Here is a 20,123-nt window from a genome sequence, read left to right as displayed (position 1 = left end):
TAGTAAATATTCCCAAGGAAGAGCCGAAGCAAGCAACGTCACATGTCAACCACGCTAATAGTCTAAGTCCACCCAACCACACGAGTAAAATACCAAGACCGACTTCTAAATCAGACAAGAAGGATTTGATAGTAGTAAATATTCCCAAGGAAGAGCCGAAGCAAGCAACGTCACATGTCAACCACGCTAATAGTCCAAGTCCACCCAACCACACGAGTAAAATACCAAGACCGACTTCCTTCGTATGTGACGAAACCGAAGGCAAAGATCAATCTACCACATTAGAGAGTAACATGAGAACAAAGTGCCAATCTACAGAAACGCTCCATAAAGAAAATAAAGAAGACGTCAAAGCTGACAATACTACCCGAAACTTGAAAAACAAACTACGCGCTGCCAACGTGCCGAGTAGTAAAGAGAATACGCTTACCAAAACAGACTTGGAAAAAATTGTAAACGCCAAAAACCCATCTTTATTCAGCAGTGAAACTGAGCTGAATAATACGAGAAAAGCTACTGTGGTGAACAATTCATTTCAGGAGGTTGACAAAAACAATTTTCATCACATAAGTTACAAGAATTTGTTGAAGAACAATTCTTTCGATACAATTATAGAGAAGTCTCTACCAAAAAAAGACTCGTGTACTCTGAGCAAAGATGATTCTTGTCTCATTCTTGACTCAGAATCTTCGTACCCAGAATGTAAAGATTTTCCTTTGGAATTTTCATCTCTTGCAGCTCAGAATATTTTGAAGGGGATTAGTTTGAATTCTATTGATACTCTGGTGGAATGCAACATGGCTGCTGAGAAAAGACATAATCAAGAAGTCACGTTACATACAGATTTTGGCCTTGTATGACAGTGTGAGCCATCATTTCAGTCGGAAGATACTTTCTATCAAATTGCTTTTCTTCCAGAGGATGTTTAATAACATCATTATTTTGATATCCAGTATGATCCTACCTAAAGAGCATTAAAACACTATTTCTCAAGCGAGAATAGTGTTTTATCTTCCTGAGTGTAAGTTCTTTCTCGTCGGAGAAAGAACACATTTGTATGTTACAATATTTTTACAATTGACAATAATATTCCATGAATTTTCTTGTATTCTGTGCCATTTTTATTTCCTTTTCCCCAATACAATAATTTCTTCCAAAAATTTATTTATTTTTGTCTAAATATATGCTATTATAATTGTTTAAAAATACTTATAATCTTTAACAGATTATTTACCTGTGTTCCATTTTTACTTTCTATTTTATTTTTAAGTTGAAAGGCTTTAGAGACTTGAACCAGATAGAATATTGAATCAAATAAGGATATAGCCAGAAGTTGTAGCTGTCCCTGCCTTCTAAAAGCACTGCTAACGAAAGAAAAGATGTTCATTTTATGTCGGTAAAAAAAATCAATTCAACATTAAACAGAGAAAGAGACAAAGCAAGTGCCCGCACTTGAAACAATAGACCATCATGTAATTTAAATATTAAAATATTTTCAAAAAATGTGTATTTAAATTAAATATAAAATATTTTCATAAAAAGACAAAATTATGTTAATATCACAAATACGATTGAATTTTTAGTATTATTGAGAAAACTCCTATACTAAATAGGTAGTATGACATACCATATCGAATTTACACTAAACATTCATAAGTATAAAATATAAAGAGTGTTACATTCATAAATAATTAAAAAGGGGGGAACTGGGCACATTTTTTTTTTCTTTTAAATTTATGTATAACTGATGAGAAGCCTTGCTAATTTTGTACCTATTGGTTTTACATAAAACAATAGCTAGGACCAGTCCAATCTAAAGATTTTGAGACCTTGTGCCAGTTATTGATATACGTAAGTGTATAGTCCATCACTGCTTCAGGATGAAAATTTTTTGAGAAGCCCTTTCAAAAGATTAGTACCTATTGCTTTTTCACTGAGACATCGAATCGCCTGAGGCCAATTCACACTTTTAAGATTTTTTCCCCCTTCCGAAAGTCATTTGATTTTAAGATAGCAAATAAGATAAGAATAAACGTACAATTCTTGAATACTAGAAGACAGAAGTAACTCGGATTTGTAGTAAATTAGTTAAAGAAAAAGAAGTGGTCCCATTAGATTTTGTATCACAGAGCCTGCTTGTTTGTGAAGCCAATTTTCTTCACCAAATCTATCTCTAAGACTTTCTATTTGTACTTTAGTTTCTAGATGTTTTTTGGGAGACTCTGGCTTATTGATACTTTTCCTAGGTGCTTTTTCAACTATATTTTCAGAGATAAGTGCATCTCTTGTTTTTGTCCCATTAGATTTTGTATCACAGAGCCTGCTTGTTTGTGAAGCCAATTTTCTTCACCAAATCTATCTCTAAGACTTTCTATTTGTACCTTAGTTTCTAGATGTTTTTTAGGAGACTCTGGCTTATTGATACTTTTCCTAGGTGCTTTTTCAACTATATTTTCAGAGATGAGTGCATCTCTTGTTTTCTTTATTGATTTTTTAGTTTTTGAAGTTGACCTTCTAGAGACAGTGGGTACAAGAATTTCAAATGACTGATCTGTGGATCTATCAGGAGGTTGATATGTAGCATATGTGGGGGATACAAAAGAGCCAACTAAATGTTTTTCCTTTTTGTTTAACTTTTTTCCATCCAGTAAGAAGTGGTTGACACAAGCATTTTCATGTAAATATTTGACACTGGATATTCTATAGCTTTTTTCTGCACTGAGGGGGTTACCAACAAGAGAGAGAGTGTTCAAAACAGGTAAATCAGAAAGCTCAAGTGGTTGACACAAGCATTTTCATGTAAATATTTGACACTGGATATTCTATAGCTTTTTTCTGCACTGAGGGGGTTACCAACAAGAGAAAGAGTGTTCAAAACAGGTAAATCAGAAAGCTCGGACAGACAGTCATAATCTTTCAATAAATTGTTGGCTAAACTCAACTCTCTTAATTTTTCCAAGTATTTTAGGTTACTAAGTCCATCATCACAGATAATATTATTGTGCAACAATAAAGTTTTAAGTTCAGGTGTTTCACTGATACAGATACAAGGTATACTTGTCAACATATTGAAGCTTGCATTTAGAGTTTTTAACTTGGGATTATCAGAAATATCTATTTCTGTTAAACGGTTGTTACTCACATTAAGGCTCTCCAGGGATGACAGTGAATGCAATAGTTCAAAGTCCCAGCTTCCAAGTTTATTATACGGCAAGTCTAATTTGGTAAGGTTGCATATATTTTCTGACTTGGCAACTATTTTCAAGATTTTTGGTACAGCCTTCTGTGCAAAAAAAGAAGTGACATAAATCCCAATGAGAATTATATAATTTGCTACCATTCCTTCAGATTAAAGTGTCTTATGAAAGTTACAAAGGAAACAATATTTGAATGGAACAAAATTGGTAAGTTTGTATGTCACAATGAATAGACACAAGAATGAACATTATTTATTAATTGCTGCTTATTAAAGTGTAATGCATGGAAGTGAAGTCTTACCTAAATCTTTACATGAACGTCTAGAGTCTAGACACTTCGGCTATCTGTTCATCCAAACAATTAAAATTAAGAATGAACATTATTTATTAATTGCTGCTTATTAAAGTGTAATGCATGGAAGTGAAGTCTTACCTAAATCTTTACATGAACGTCTAGACACTTCGGCTATCTGTTCATCCAAACAATTAAAATTGTTCTAGTGTAAAGGGTAGGTACCCTACATTATTTAGATTTTAGAATAATTTAAAAGAATCATCCCGATGATAAAAACACACACAAGTTTGGTAAAACTGCCTCTAAAAGTATTTTCTATTCGCAATGAACTATTTGGGCTCTTCATAATAGCCAAATGATATGTCCTTCAAGTTGTTATTACGATCTCGTCACATCTACGGGAGTACGGAGAGTGTAATAGGTAGCTGAATACCTATAAAAACTACACGTGCGTGAATATTTTGGACATCACAATTTGAATATCCGACATTAAAAATGCAACATGCATCAAAGAAATGACAAAGCATCTCAATAAAATATTCACTCGACTGCTACTCGTTCCAATTAGGAGCGCGATAAGATTCCTACATAGATTTCAAACTCAGAAAGGTGTGGAATTTCAATCGACTATTAAATTTAACGGATGGGTTGTGTCTTCACGGAATGCATCCCATTTGAGAAATCTGATGCTCCATTGAATTTTGAGTACGGGACGATATTATGCCAGAAGTGCGTAATAGAGAATGAACAAAAAGAAGTGACATAAATCCCAATGAGAATTATATAATTTGCTACCATTCCTTCAGATTAAAGTGTCTTATGAAAGTTACAAAGGAAAAAATATTTGAATGGAACAAAATTGGTAAGTTTGTATGTCACAATGAATAGACACTATTCTTTTCTTTTCCATTTGAAGACTATAGAAGGATTTGCCCTCAACGAATGGGTATAAATAATGCTTTTGATATTAGGCGTTTGTCTGTGATCATAAAACTAATCCTAAAGAAGCGTGTCCAAAATAAATTACCTTCCTTATTATAGGATAAGGAAAGTAAGAAAACAATCCGGAAAAAAACTAAAGATTAAAAATTAATGACATTCAGGATGACTACTTATGATTCATCTGAATAGGAAACATTGGGAAACTGAACACCAAACAACTTCTCCCAACCTTGCTGAACCGAATCAGTGAAATCCGTCAGCTCATCTTGAGTTGCGAATCCTATCTTCCAAATGTCTTTCTTACTGTCATCGTCTTCAACTTCGAACATGAGAGTGGCGAAATAGCAGCCGATATCTTCGGATTTGTTCCTCTGGATATCCTGTGAAAAATTTAGTTAAATGCCGATCAGAATATTCACTACATAGGTAGGTATACTTTACGTCTTTATACAAATTTTTAACTAGTCGTTCAGTAAACTTTAAATGCTGTCCTGAATACTAGGATTCGCGAATGGCGACTTAAGATAAGTACAAAGGATTATGGTCAGACCAATATTACTGTAAAACTTTAAGCCAGTTTTACTCTACCAAATTAGTCTAAATTAGGCCATCACACGAAACAGTACGCTCTTATATAATCTTATATTTCAATATAACTTCAAACCTTAAGTACGAATAAATATGTTTTTTTCTTCATTTCGTTCTTGACGTACATATACTACCTTTCAAACAGTTCACATTTGCGACAAATGCCGTATTTGTCCAGGCCTGCCTCTGTAGCAAAGGCGCTCTTAATTGGTCGAATATCGTCCAAGAACCTATCGTTTTTTGAGCGATAAGAGCCCCACAGATACGTGAAGGGTGTAAGGTCCACAGGTAAGTTAAATATAAAATTAGGTAGATCAGAATATTCACTACATAGGTAGGTATACTTTACGTCTTTATACAAATTTTTAACTAGTCGTTCAGTAAACTTTAAATGCTGTCCCGAATCCTAGGATTCGCGAATGGCGACTTAAGATAAGTACAAAGGATTATGGTCAGACCAATATTACTGTAAAACTTTAAGCCGGTTTTACTCTACCAAATTAGTCTAAATCTACCCTACATTATTTAGATTTTAGAATAATTTCCGAACAGAAATTGGAGTTCATGAAAGTCCTTTTAACATTGATCTTAGGCGAAGGGAGGTGCCAAAGAAAAGCCTTTCCCTTCAGCCTTTCGCAGATGGGTATATTTGTACTAAATATGTTTTTTTCTTCATTTCGTTCTTGACGTACATATACTACCTTTCAAACAGTTCACATTTGCGACAAATGCCGTATTTGTCCTGGCCTGCCTCTGTAGCAAAGGCGCTCTTAATTAGTCGAATATCGTCCAAGAACCTATCGTTTTTTGAGCAATAAGAGCCCCCAGATACGTGAAGGGTGTAAGGTCCACAGGTAAGTTAAAATATAAAATTAGGTTCTTGTACTTGGGTACTTACGATATTGAGAAGACCCGAGATTGAAGTAGAGCCGTCTATCGTGAAAGGGAGAGAAGTTGAATTGTTATCATAATGTAGAAGAGATTCACAAAATGTGTACTTGAGCGATATATACGATTCTGTTAGGATCACAGCTACCATTTGCTTTGATGATGTAATGTCTGAAAGTAGAAGCAAAATATTCCAGTTAAAGTATCACCAAAAAGATCTATAAATCGATTATGAAAAGTTCTTAGACTGACTCCTCTTCTCTTTTCATATAAAAGGAACGTCTTCGTAATTCTTAAGATGAAGGTATATCGGATCAGATTTAGATGAAGAGCTTTACCGTGGCTGTACTGATATCGACCCAAAACAATTACATAAAGTAATAAGATGATAAGTCATTCTGATAAGTATACAAGTACGCAATCATACTTTTCATGTCACGGGAGATAACGTTTTTATGCGAGTTCATCAATACAACAGGAAAAAGCAAAATCGGACAATACTTACGAGGTACATTGTGTTCAATTTGAAAGCTGTGAAGGACAGGTACTAGGAAGACTGAGCAAGTGTCAGAATTTTCTTCCAAACTATGAACAATGGCTTCTGACAGCACCTTTTCTAACCCCGCAACATTCACGCCCAAATTCCATGTTTTGAAATGCGAACATTCATTAACAAATTTCATAAAGTTGAGTGTTCGTCTGGTGTCCAAGAGAAGTATAAACATATCCTTGGTGTATTGATTTGATTTGATAATCAGGTGAAATCCCAAGTCATAGGGAAGTAGGCTTATATTTTCCACACTGTTGATGTTATAACTGTGTTCAGGTTTAAGCCAGGATTCTATCATATCACTCGCTGTATTCCCAACTATTTTGAACACATGCATAAAACAAGTTGAGAAAACTATGAGCTTTGATTGTATATCTTCACCTTGGTCAGGAATTACAGTGCGACATTTCAACGAACACACAAAGTCCTCATTATTTCTGAAATGAACTGTGAGCAAATGCAGCTTTACCCTGTGGTCAATCTTGCTAAAGTCTGAGAAAGAAAGTTGTACAGAATCTTCATTTAAGAAAATGTTCTTCTGCTCCTCATGAAGTGAGAGGGATTTCTTTTTCAAATTCTTTGAGTAGTTGTTTGACTCATTTCTATCAAGTTTATTTTCGTCTTCTTCTACAAGCACAGTACAATCATCATGAACTACAGTGCGTCTTCTACTGCCATCATAAGCTGTACAGATGCTATCCGTGAGAGACCCTGATGAAGAGCTTTCTGTTAGCCCCTGGGTGACACTCTGTTCTGGTAAGGTCACTAATTCAGGTACTGCCACTAGCTGACGCTCCTCACTTGATTTCTTTCTTGTTAAAACTTCCAATATTTCCACGCTGCTTTGAGACGGGTTACTTATGACTTCGATATCAGAGTCAGTTCTACGGTGTGTAGGAACATCTTGAATTGTTTTCAATGAGTTGGCAGAGCCAATGCTTGATTGAGATGGGGATTTGACAAAGTCATTTGATTCTTTTGCTTCTAGCAATTCTTTAGCTTCGGTAATTTTGTCCACGTTCCCATTGTATTGTGAAGGTAGTGGAGATTCTTCCATTTCCAGTACAGCATTGCTACCACACGCTTGACAACGGACTCGTTGATACTTGTTGTTGTTTGTCTTTTCAACCGAGAATATTGTAGAACATTTGATACAGCGGTATGCTGTTTGATTCATAGCACTGAGAGGCCTACTTTCCAATTCTTCTCTAACAAGAGAGCAGAATAAAGAAGCTTCCGTACTTTCCATGGAGTATATTCGTTCTGTGAGACTTGGCTTGAATGAATGAAACGTTACTAGAACTCGTGTAAAGTTTCCATCACTATTCAGCTGACTGCAACTTGTCATGTGCTTCAAAGGCCACACAATGACCTTATCAACATTAAGAGAATCCTTCTCTTTAAAACATACATCATTGTAAACTAGAAATACATCTTTGTTGTCAGGTTCCTTAGTGGCTGTGAAAATGTAATTTGTGCCTTCTGTTTCCTCTATGTCAGGACTCTCATCATTATTCTGGGAAACATTCAAGTCCATCAACTGGTTCTCAGAACTTTCCTCTGTGAACTGATCAGGTAGAATATACTCTCCAATATCCTGATCTTTAGTACTTTCAAACGTTTCTTCATGGTCCAACAATGAACTTTCAAGGTCGAGTTCATCAGTTATAGAACTTGTAGGGATAGGAGAGGATGCAAATATACTAACACTACTATTGGACCTGGTCTCAGTATTGGTTTCTTCATTGACTTTTTCTCTGGGTGGATATTGAAGTCCCATTAGAAAAAAAAAAAAAAAAAAAAAAATCTTTCCAGTTGTTCCAAGCAAATATAACATCTTAACCACCTAATACCTATAATAATACCTAATAATTGAAGATGAATATAACCTAAGAAAAATTTGTACTTATTGCACCATGTCCAATATAGAAACAAAATATTATAAAACTCATAAATTAATAACCTCTAAAATTGTATAGGAGGTAAGTTAAGTTTTACAGTCAAGACTAGTCTGCAGATAGTGTTGGAATCCAGAATGCCATATTAGAACATGCAGATGCCAGCATATGATATTTTGGATTGAATTGCAAGCTTTGTACAGCAGAAGGATGATCCCCATCAAGGACACACACCTTGTATCCTCTCTCTGCATTCCAGATATGAACCTGTCCATCAGTAGATCCACTAGCTACAAATTGACTATCAGGTGTGAAAGTTGCTTCCAGAGGACTAGCATTGTTGTTCAAAACTCCAGATAAGGATTGTACACAATTTCCATTGAATGCATCAAAGAGACGTATGATAGACCCATTGGTAGAGACAAGAATCAGTTTTCCATCTGGACTAAACTTCAATCCAGTCCATTCACATCCTCTTTCCCCAGGACATTTGAAGCTGGCAAATGGTCCTTTATCATAAGAGCGAACATCATAGAGTTTGATTGAGTCTGAGTTCACACCAATAGCAAATGCAAGACCTTCAGGATCATATGCTGCAATAGGTTTATTTCCCGAGAGTTGTATCATACCAACATTATTTGGTTGACGCAGATCCCACACTCTGACAGTTTTATCATATGATCCTGATATGAATGAGTCATCCACAGGAGACAGATTTAGTGAGCTCACTTTTCTAACATGGCCAGGAAAGTAACGCACATATTTGTTGTCATGTAAAGATAGATATCTCAATGTGGCATCAACTTTAGTTGAAGCATGGATTGCTGTAGTTTTAGAATGGGTGAACTTGATAAGGTCCACACCATATTTCTTACTATTGATAGTGTTCTTGCTTGTTCCTTGTTCACAGTCATATATGATGATCTGATCATCATCACTGCAAGATATTAACAAACTGCCATCACTAGAGTAGTCCAAACTGTTTATCTTGTCTGTATTTTCTCTGAATACTTTAGCTACTCTGTAACTGCGAACCAAGTTTTCAGAGCACTTTGTGATTGTTCGTGAGGACCGACTGTGAGCGAGAGAGGCTGCCATGGTGAGCACCTATTTCAAATATTAAGAATGAGATCACAACTTTAAATTAACTACATTATAACATTACTTTAATGCTTTAATCACTTTTGCAGCCGGTGCCGGTATTTCCAGACCCGCGAAACGAAAGTAACGAATAACGAAACGAAATGAGGGCTCTCCAGGGATGACAGTGAATGCAATAGTTCAAAGTCCCAGCTTCCAAGTTTATTATACGGCAAGTCTAATTTGGTAAGGTTGCACATATTTTCTGACTTGGCAACTATTTTCAAGATTTTTGGTACAGCCTTCTGTGCAAGCATACATTTTATTTCTTTTAATTTGATCAAACAGGATGGGTTCAATACAATTTCTTCGGTGTCAATTCTTTTTATCTCCAAGGAAGATATGTTGGGAAAGCAAGACAGATTTAAAACACCAGATTCATCTGCCAAACTATTGCCGGGACACAACTTGAGACACATCAATCTCTTTGCAGTTTCTTCCAACACACTGAAATCATTTGTACTATTTGATTTGTTGAGGACAGAGTTATTTTCAATAGGTCCTTTCAGTATTTCATTAATACATGTTAATGCAGACATAGATAAAGCTAAAGACAATTCTCCTGATTGAAGTTCTTCTGCAAACATAGTGATATGTTTTGATAATGCACCACTATCCATTTTGTTTATGGTAGAAACTGTAACAGTAATATAGTCAATACATTTTATATTAGAAAGAGTTGAGAACTACACAAACATAGGCATGAAAAAAAAAAAAAAAGTCTAGAAGTTTTTTGCTTGTTTGTTATGTTTAATAAGCTTTAAAATTACAGGGTTTTAAGCTAAACGTAGCTCTTTAAAATTGTTGAAATTGGATGTTCACTTGGATATTTTACTTAACTAATTTATTATTGGGACACCTATAACTTCTGTTTGTCATATTTTCAGTTTGATAAGAGTTAAATTCAACAAACTGTATCAATTCTTCTTCTTCTCTTTCTTTGCCTTTTCTCAAGTACCTACAGACTAGGGTTGCCAGATGTCCCGTATTTCCCGGGACGTCCCGTATTTTGGGCACTTTTCAAAATGTCCCGTATGGGACACGCGTGTCCTGTATTTTCCCCAGTTTCACCATCTCCTCCAGTAATTAATCTTTACCAATGTACCTAACTCTCTTGCACACAATTTTACCAATATCTCAATGGTAAAAAAGATTTTGTCCAAAAAATTCAGTGTACCTAACCAAAAATATGAGAAGTGAATAATTTTTAATTTCTAATTTCATTAATAAATCTGAAGAAAAAACAGTTGATTTTTACAAATTGAGTGTTTTTTTTTCTTCCGAAAATTGCAGGGTGAGTGCTAGGGGGGGTTAAAAAAGCTAATACCTAATATGGTTCTGATATTATAATTTTTGACTACTTTATTTATGTATTTCAAAATCAAATCAACCATAAATATGATCAAATAATAATAAAAAAAACTTAAGTAATAATAAAAACATGGTATGTATAAAAATGTACAATAAGATCTGAAAATAAATAATAATAATAAATAAATAAAAAAGAAAAACGAGATATGGTTAGTAAATTTTTACTACCTCCTTGTACCTAAATAACATTTATGGATCTCATAAACTTTAGCCCTAACGATTTTTGAAAAATAGAGCGATCAGCAATTGTGATGAAAACTATTATCTCTATTAGCATATGAACGCTAAAAATATTTGTTTGATTTTATAGTGTGGTGTCCTATGGAAAAACCAAAAAATCCGTCAGAGGCTGCCATGGTGAGCACCTATTTCAAATATTAAGAATGAGATCACAACTTTAAATTAACTACATTATAACATTACTTTAATGCTTTGATCACTTTTGCAGCCGGTGCCGGTATTTCCAGACCCGCGAAACGCGAAACGAAACGAATTACGAAATGACTAATGAGCAGATCAGAATAAAATTTAATTTCAAAATGTAAACATAAAGGTGTGCGCATAACGGTGCGCGTTAAATACTATTCATCATGAAAACATTATCTGAAAAATTTCAAAGGTGAAACTTTTGCTCTATTCACCTATGATCTATGAATTCTATGATAAACATAAACATGAATTCGTTTTTCAAAATCAAAATAGCGTTATTAGCGGTTTTTACAGGACTCTGTTTTGGTCGAAACTTCGTTTTCCCTCATTTTAGTAATTTTCAGCATTTTTCTCTCCCCTCACACCGGTCACACCCTTCTAGAGTTAATGCTAGTCTAGTCAGTCAAGTGATAGTGTCAGAATTCGTTTTTCAAAATCAAAATAGCGTTATTAGCGGTTTTTACAGGACTCTGTTTTGGTCGAAACTTCGTTTTCCCTCATTTTAGTCATTTTCAGCATTTTTCTCTCCCCTCACACCAGTCACACCCTTCTAGAGTTAATGCTAGTCTAGTCAGTCAATTGATAGTGTCGTCAGCATCCATTCACGGAACAGACATGGGACCAAAAAAGGCTGCTGCTAAAGTAAGTCCATACCCAGTGATGTTACCTACCTAGCTAGGTGGTAGGTACCCAATAGGTTGACTCGGTGGTAATAGAAAAAATCTGCAAGTCTCTTGAAAGTCTCAACCTTTCCATCTTTCAAGCCTCTGTCCATTGACACTTGGTCTACAATCTATAGGTAAACTAATAACCTATCCACCAATTACAGGTTGTTGACAAGGAAGAAAAGTCATCGAAGAAAAGAAAGAGTGAAGTAGAAGATTCTGATGCTAACACTAAGAAGACCAAGAGTGGATCTGTTGAAAACAAAGCAACTGGCCCAATGAATGAGAAACTGTCATTGAATAAAATTGACTACTCTTGTAACAAGAAAAATAAATTGGGTGAAGAACCCAATTTCAAAATTGCTTCCTGGAATGTTGCTGGCCTGAGAGCATGTGTTAAGGTTGGTATTCAGTAGATGTAAGAATAATGAGTTTTTTTTTTACTTTCCATTACAATAGTCAAGCCATACCTACCTGTTAGGTTTGACAGGGGGAACTCTAACCACCAAGTAAAATGAGAAATTGGTTAATTTGGGACCCCGTAGAAGTAATTGGTTACCTGATTAGACACTGAGTATTTTATTTATTTTTTAAAACTCTTAAATATTTATTAATTAAAATCTATGTACAATCGGAAAACCCATCAGTAAAAAATAAAAAAAAAAAAATATAAAAAAAAAAAATATTTTCTCTCCCATTACAGAAAGAGGGCTTGGATTACATTAAGAAAGAGGATGCTGATATCTTTTGTCTTCAAGAAACTAAATGTCATGAAACTCAACTGCCTCCTGAAGTTAAGATGAAATTTCCTGAGTACAAAACCTACTGGTTATCAAGTAAGTTCTGACAATCTGTCATGTGATTTTTAATATTAGCTATCCTTGAGTCCTACAATCATAATTTTAGTTATTGCCCCATGTGACAATCTGTCATGTGATTTTTAATATTAGCTATCCTTGAGTCCTACAATCATAATTTTAGTTATTGCCCCATGTCTTTCAAACTTTGCAAACTTTCAAACTTTGTCTTGCAAACTCTTTATGAAATGATGATCAAAAGTCTCCTTATGTAGAGTTTATGTTCCTCAGGACTTGAGTTTTCGGCAAAAGTACTTTCCTATATCTGAGTGGGGACCTATGTATGTGCCTATAGTTTTGAGTCGTGTTCAATTATGTTTCAGGTCCAAAGGCAGGTTATGCAGGAGTAGGCCTTTATACCAAAGTTAAGCCAAACAAAGTAACCTATGGTCTTGGAACTAAAAATGAGCATTATGGTAGAAACTGTAACAGTAATATAGTCAATACATTTTATATTAGAAAGAGTTGAGAACTACACAAACATAGGCATGAAAAAAAAGTCTAGAAGTTTTTTGCTAGTTTGTTATGTTTAATAAGCTTTCAAATTACAGGGTTTTAAGCTAAACGTAGCTCTTTAAAATTGTTGAAATTGGATGTTCACTTGGATATTTTACTTAACTAATTTATTATAGGGACACCTATAACTTCTGTTTGTCATATTTTCAGTTTGATAAGAGTTAAATTCAACAAATTGTATCAATTCTTCTTCTTCTTCTTCTTCTTCTTCTTCTTCTTCTCTTTCTTTGCCTTTTCTCAAGTACCTACAGACAGGGTTGGTGTTTTTCATCAGCCTCTCAGCAGCCCTATCTAGGGTAATTGCTTTGGGCTACAAATTTCACGAGTGGATGGCCTTCAAATTCAACCTATGCTATTTCTTTAGCAAGGGAAATTCAGGCTGGCATACTCCCTGTTAAAGTTAAAAGTCCCTCAGTCAGCCTAAGCTGGTCTACTCCCTGTTTAACATCCCCCAGCCATACTAAACTAATCATACCTACCTACTATATGAGGAAGAAAGGAAAAATTGCATCTATCGTAAATTGTTGTGGTAGCTACTGTAGAGGGTCCATGTAGGATTGCCAATGATAAAAGAATACCTAGGAAAGAAAAGGTAGAGGTAAGGACTTACAAAGTTCTGAATCAATACAATCTTCTAGTTAGAAGCTCTTTCGTTAGTTTGCATAGTATTACTCTTATCTCTTTATTATAACAAAGCTTCTCAAGTTCTGATTGTCCTCCAAGAAGTTATCAAATAGTAGGTGGGTACTTTGAGATTCAATGACAAATTTACACTCTGAAAAATCTCTTGTAGGTATGTCTTGAAAAAAAAAAATTGACTGAGTGTAGTGTAGAATGTACTTAATACAACAGTTGAAATCACACAAGATGAGGCAATTTTGCAAAAATTAATTAAAGAAATGGGTATTCAGGTAAGTAATTAATTTTAATTTATTATTTTTTTTTTCTTTTTCACAAAAATAAACTGCGTAGGTACCTACTTCCCTAGCCCTAGGCAGACACAAAACAAAAATCAGATGATTAAAAACCAGCGAGAAGCAAGCATTTTGAGAGAAATGTTTTTGGGTTGACTAATATACATGCGCGTTAAATACCGCTCACGCAAGTATCAGCTCTACAGAACAGAAACAGAAAACGATTGAGAGAAATGTTTTTGGGTTGACTAATATACATGCGCGTTAAATACCGCTCACGCAAGTATCAGCTCTACAGAACAGAAACAGAAACGACCTTATTCAGCATTCAGCTTATTCTTTCTACCATGAGAAACGACAAGGCCTTTTTTTTTTATTATTATTTGTGTTAAAGTTACTTAAGTTAAGCAATAAGCATAAATACTTGTCACTTGTCACAAATGTCGCGTCGTTCCCTGCTTAAACTTAATGCACTACGCTAAATTTCATGACTGGACTTGGCGACTTGGACTGGAACCACCAACCTCTAGATCCGTAGTCCATCGCGCTAACCACTACACCACTGAGGTTGGCTATCACCATTTTACACCAACATAGACCTATCACCATTTTACACATTAATTTTGTGGGTTTTAATTTTTTTTTTTTTTTTTTTTTTTTTTTTACTCTTTTGAGTGGTCAATGAAAATGCATATAGAACCAAAAAAAAAATCAATCAATAAAATGATGTATTAATTAGACTGATTGTAATAATCAAACCAGTGATTCTTATTGAGTGGGAAAACAAAATGATAACTTGCTTTGCCAAACACACCATGATTTTAGACAAGAAGTTGGAAAGTTTCCATGACTTTTGTCTGTTTCACTTGAATGCTTAAAAACTGTGTCATTTTTGAAAATTAAAAATAAATAAATAAATAGTTTGTTTTGTTATTTCCTCCTCTAGATGTGCCCAATGCAGGAGCAGGATTGAAAACTTTAGACAAGCGACTGGAATGGGATAAACTGTTCCATGAACATCTGGTAAAGTTAGATGCTGAGAAACCCGTCATTCTGATTGGAGATTTGAATGTTTCTCATAAACCTATAGGTATGTATCTCCATATATCCACCCCTGGTGGGTGATTAAAATGGGGCACTTGCTGGCTTTCACCTCCATCAGTAGGTCTTTTTAATCTGTCTATCTATCTTTTTTTTATATCTATTTATCTATCTTTTTGATCTGATTAGTAATTACTTGTGGCGAACCTAAGAGGCTTCTTACCATTTTCTGTGTGAAGGCTCACGAAAGCATTACTAAGAAAGTACCTGGGACTGGGACCAATTTATTTTAATTTTATTATTTATTAATATTATTTTATTTTTTCTTTGGTTTAATTTTTCAGACTTGGCCAATCCCACCACCAACACCCGCAGTGCTGGGTTCACAATTGAGGAGCGAGACTCGTTCAGTTCACTTCTAGACAAAGGCTTCACAGATTCATTCCGACATTTGTACCCCAAGAGGACTGGAGCGTACACTTACTGGTCTTACATGTCCAAGACTGCTAGATCGCGAAATACGGGATGGTAAGTAAATTGAGTACCTACTAGTTGTTTTTATTGAACAGCTAAAGTGAAGTGGAAGTAACTCGCGATTTTTTACTCATCTGTAAACCAACGAGTTTGATTCAATTTTGATAACAAATACTTAGATACTGATTTAGCACAAACTATTTTGGGCCTTGTAATTTCATTAGGGACAAAGGGATCGCGTAATTTCATTAAATTTTGGGTCTTCGGAAGCTCCATGGGGACCCTTTTTCAACGTAAATTCTGACCACTAATTTCCTTTTTTTTTTCAGGAGACTTGACTACTTTGTTGTCTCCAACAGACTCATGGATAACGTGTGTGATAATGTTATTAGAAATAATATTCATGGCAGTGACCATTGCCCTATTGTCCTACACCTCAATATTTGAACACCAAGTACCATTAACTGTAACAGAAAATGATCTGTTGCATACAGCATCATTTGAAGTTTTGTTACAGTTCCGTCAGTGTTCTATGTCTATTTCTGAACAAAGTTGTGGATGTAGGTATTGCTCTGTTTGTTTTGTTTTTTTTGTTTTTTTTTTTTTTTCTTCTTCTTCTTCTTTTTTTTTCTTTACGTTTTTCTTAATTACTTTCAATTATTGTTGTTGTTAAGCAGCCTATACAGTATACACGGATCGATCGATTTTGATCAGCATCACCTTGATCTTACTTACTTCATATTATGGGTTTAAGTCGATTTCGATCGACTGTAGTGTAGGCTTAACTTTAGGTTTAAAATGGAACTGCAATTTCCCAATAGGTGCCTGGTATTGTCTGGTTTTATGAAAGTACCTACCTACCCAGCTTGTACCTATTTGTATAAAATTTTTATTAGATGTAACGTAGCAATAAGATAGCAGGTAGGTACTTCCACCACCTTGATCTTACTTACTTCATATTATGGGTTTAAGTCGATTTCGATCGACTGTAGTGTAGGCTTAACTTTAGGTTTAAAATGGAACCGGAAAAAGAACATAAACATTTCGTGAGCCTTGTAATAATTCAGATAAATGTGAATATGAAACCTGTCTAGTTTTTTTTGCTTCTGGGATTAATTTCTGCTAATGACACAATATATTTTCAAATATGGATTTCGTGGGTAAAAAATGTCTGCTACATCTATTAGTGTATTTCCCTCATACCTATTTTATATTTTTCCATTCATTAGTTTTGTTACGAAAACCAATTTTTGTTTTATTACTTTGTTATGTTATAGCGTTGTTTTTGTACCTACCATTTGTATGTTTACTGTGTACTCATTATTTTTATTTACGTCACAGACTATGCGTTTTTCTAATAGATACCTTTCTACTACTCTTATTAACTCGAAGAATCTGTCTGATTCGTATTCAATACGTTTATATTTACGGGTCTTTTTACTTTAATTTTACGTTGGAATAAATTTCCCATGTGTCGAAGTTTTAGACACATAGGTACAGATAAAAAAACATTTCCATTTTCATACTGTCTGATTCGTATTCAATACGTTTATATTTACGGGTCTTTTTACTTTAATTTTACGTTGGAATAAATTTCCCATGTGTCGAAGTTTCAGACACATAGGTACAGATAAAAAAAAACATTTCCATTTTCGATGTTTGCTATGTTGCGTTTATTTGATGTTAAACTAAAAATTGATATTCCATTTTTTAGTCCGTCCTTCCTTTATTATTACAACAGTAATGAAAAGGTATAAGGGACGGACTATTGTATTCGCTTCGGTGTCGTCTGTGTGTCTGTCTGTCAGTCAGTCTGTCTGTTCCCATAGAAGGACTTATCCAAACCTGGTCGACCTATTTACGGGTCTTTTTACTTACCAGGATCACGAAAATGGTGGTGCAAATTTTGTCCAGAAAACCATAAAGCCAAAAATCCAAAAAAACTGGTTTTTGGGGGATTTTTTTCACATTTTCTCACACAAATGAGCTCTGATCTCGAAATTTGTCGCGACGACCTATGAACTCAAAGCGAGAAAGTTTTAGATAACACTTCAGTCGATCATTTAAGACCGGTTTTAGCGTCACCTATGTTAAGCTACGCCGAGCAAGGCCAATAAATGGATGGGTGACTTGAACCTTATATTGGGAATAAAGGGAGAACGGGCTCTAGTCTTGATTTTAAATCATTAGGTACATGAAAGTAAAATCAAAAAATCAAATCAAGGATAATAATAAACTGAATATTAAACAAATGAGGTAGGTACATAGGTACTGATTTTCTCTAATCACTACGGGCTAAAAAATTCCCGGAGGGACGGGCCCAGCTTGTATTAAACAAATGAGGTAGGTACATAGGTACTGATTTTCTCTAATCACTACGGGCTAAAAAATTCCCGGAGGGACGGGCCCAGCTTGTAATTAAAAAAGCCTTTTATTTGCTTATTCATAGGAAACCTTTGAAGTTCTAATACCTTTAGCTACATGACCATCATCTCCGAGTAAGGGTATACCACGAGATTTTGAATTTTGATTAGTTCTAGATTAATAACGGTCCATGCACATGAAACAATTATCCTATTATCTGTCTGCCTTCTCCTCCTCCTCCACCACCTCAAAAAAGGATTTAATCCAACCATCGTGGTTTGTAGAAACGAGAGTATTTGATAAATTTCCAGCTCAAGTCCAGAGAAGAGTCAACATTGTCGACCTTTTTCTAAACTTTTCTCCTGAAAAAAGGCGAAACATACACTTCTCAATACTCGGTCCTATGGCGCTTTTGATCTACATGATAAAACCGATCTCACAAGTAGTTCTGTCTCTGAACAAACTCAATCTAATTCCTTCTATGTACGACCCTGATGATTTCAAGTTTCTCCTGAAAAAAGGCGAAACATACACTTCTCAATACTCGGTCCTATGGCGCTTTTGATCTACATGATAAAACCGATCTCACAAGTCGTTCTGTCTCTGAACAAACTCAATCTAATTCCTTCTATGTACGACCCTGATGATTTCAAATATCCCGAAGTCCTAGAGACACCGACTCAGTAACCTTAACGAATATGAATTGAAGCATCTACACTGCAAGACCTTCGCAGCTACCTTAAAAGGATAAAAATATTTTTTCTTCACAATGATAATAATTAATAAATAATGTTCGATGTAATAAGATATTATGTGCTAGGTATCTCCCTTTCAAACTGAACTGGTAGACTCATTTACCCTTTATTGTTTTAACTTTAGTTAGTAATGAAATAGAAATATGAAAATTTGAGGCATTTTTTGCAATCCAGACCTATTTTTTTTATATAAAATCAACGGATTTATAGTTATTTGTATTTTTTGTTCGATATTTTCTTCTTTTTGTTTTCTGTCGTGAAAAGATCAGACTTTGAAATCTAGTCAGCTCAGGACTGAAAGGGAAACCTCTACAACTACATACACGGTTGATAAGTAGGCAGTCTTGTATTGTCATGTATTAGTTCAATAAAACATATCCGGAAGATTCGTGTTAGAAAAAATAAAAACGTAGGCGTTCTAAGAGTAAAAAACAAAAACCCTTTTTCTCTCGTTTCAATTATTTTTTTGTCTCGGAAAGATGTGCCTGTCTACCCATCTTTAACATAATGAATGCTCGAAGTTTATTGATGCCTACGTCCATGCAATGCTACAAACAACATGTTTTAACATTGTGTAAAATTGGCGCAATGACGTTTAGCATCGTCACTTGTTAGAATAGAATAGAAATAGATTATACCCTGTTTATATTGCCAGAATGAGACTGAACCAGAAGAGACAAACATCGAAACAAACAGAGTCCAGAATGCAAAGCCATTTCGACTCAATCCTACTCACTCTAAATAATGAAAATTCTTGAATTTAGCAATATGATGGCCAAAATTTTTGAAATCAGCCAATCAGACTGCTAAAACTTAAATTTTAAAATCCGACTGTGGTCTTGGCTAGTAGTCGCCAAAGTCAACAACAAGAACGACTGTGTCATTTCACACTCCATAACTTGAGATTCGACCCTGATCACTTCATTTCCTAGAATCACAGACTCGAGATGAAATCTCCAATCAAAACACTTTACTTCCTCTAGTGTTTTGACAAGGATGTATTGACACTGAACGTCTGAAGGTGTGTCAGAAATTAAGCAGACAATAATAGGCATTGTTCATACAATTCAAACAGGGTGACTGAAAGATAAGCGTGTTTAAAGTCATGGAGTAAGGCCGAGTACTAGATGTCTCGTTGTTTTGACAAGGATGTATTGACACTGAACGTCTGAAGGTGTGTCAGAAATTAAGCAGACAATAATAGGCATTGTTCATACAATTCAACCAGGGTGACTGAAA

The 20,123-nt window shown here is 34.9% G+C and overlaps 5 protein-coding genes across 8 annotated transcripts in view; 2 read left to right on the top strand and 3 right to left on the bottom strand.

The window, feature by feature from the left end:
- Positions 1-2,093, top strand: part of LOC103505815 (TRIO and F-actin-binding protein) — a 110,535-nt gene extending 108,442 nt beyond the window's left edge. For all 4 annotated transcript variants that reach the window (XM_026821045.1, XM_026821044.1, XM_026821046.1 and 1 more), the window contains one exon: positions 110-2,093. In XM_026821045.1, coding sequence (XP_026676846.1) covers positions 110-860 — 751 coding nt within the window. In that variant the 3' untranslated portion in view covers positions 861-2,093. The remainder of the gene's footprint in view (positions 1-109) is intronic.
- Positions 2,094-2,258: 165 nt separating this feature from the next.
- Positions 2,259-14,295, bottom strand: LOC103505814 (serine/threonine-protein kinase 11-interacting protein-like). Its single transcript, XM_008470178.3, has 4 exons — positions 13,947-14,295; positions 9,741-10,135; positions 2,780-3,280; positions 2,259-2,657 (listed from the first exon to the last, which is right to left on the bottom strand). Exons 2-4 carry the CDS (start codon positions 10,116-10,118, stop codon positions 2,259-2,261), a joined length of 1,278 nt encoding a protein of 425 aa, XP_008468400.2. The 5' UTR covers positions 10,119-10,135; positions 13,947-14,295.
- LOC103505810 lies at positions 4,307-8,239 on the bottom strand. Its single transcript, XM_008470173.2, has 3 exons — positions 6,416-8,239; positions 5,921-6,081; positions 4,307-4,814 (listed from the first exon to the last, which is right to left on the bottom strand). Exons 1-3 carry the CDS (start codon positions 7,995-7,997, stop codon positions 4,605-4,607), a joined length of 1,953 nt encoding a protein of 650 aa, XP_008468395.1. The 5' UTR covers positions 7,998-8,239; the 3' UTR covers positions 4,307-4,604.
- On the bottom strand, positions 8,271-11,366 carry LOC103505808 (WD repeat-containing protein 82-like). Its single transcript, XM_008470172.3, has 2 exons — positions 11,235-11,366; positions 8,271-9,465 (listed from the first exon to the last, which is right to left on the bottom strand). The coding sequence occupies exon 2, from the start codon at positions 9,454-9,456 to the stop codon at positions 8,467-8,469; it is 990 nt and encodes a 329-aa protein (XP_008468394.1). The 5' UTR covers positions 9,457-9,465; positions 11,235-11,366; the 3' UTR covers positions 8,271-8,466.
- LOC103505813 (exodeoxyribonuclease) lies at positions 11,721-16,572 on the top strand. Its single transcript, XM_026821041.1, has 7 exons — positions 11,721-11,940; positions 12,128-12,364; positions 12,667-12,799; positions 13,144-13,259; positions 15,172-15,340; positions 15,636-15,819; positions 16,095-16,572. Exons 1-7 carry the CDS (start codon positions 11,914-11,916, stop codon positions 16,210-16,212), a joined length of 984 nt encoding a protein of 327 aa, XP_026676842.1. The 5' UTR covers positions 11,721-11,913; the 3' UTR covers positions 16,213-16,572.
- Positions 16,573-20,123: the final 3,551 nt, after the last annotated feature.

Source organism: Diaphorina citri, unplaced genomic scaffold (genome assembly GCF_000475195.1).
Source record: "Diaphorina citri unplaced genomic scaffold, Diaci psyllid genome assembly version 1.1 scaffold196, whole genome shotgun sequence".
In the NCBI taxonomy this organism is placed as follows: domain Eukaryota; kingdom Metazoa; phylum Arthropoda; class Insecta; order Hemiptera; family Psyllidae; genus Diaphorina; species Diaphorina citri.
This window is presented reverse-complemented; position numbering and strand designations above follow the sequence as displayed.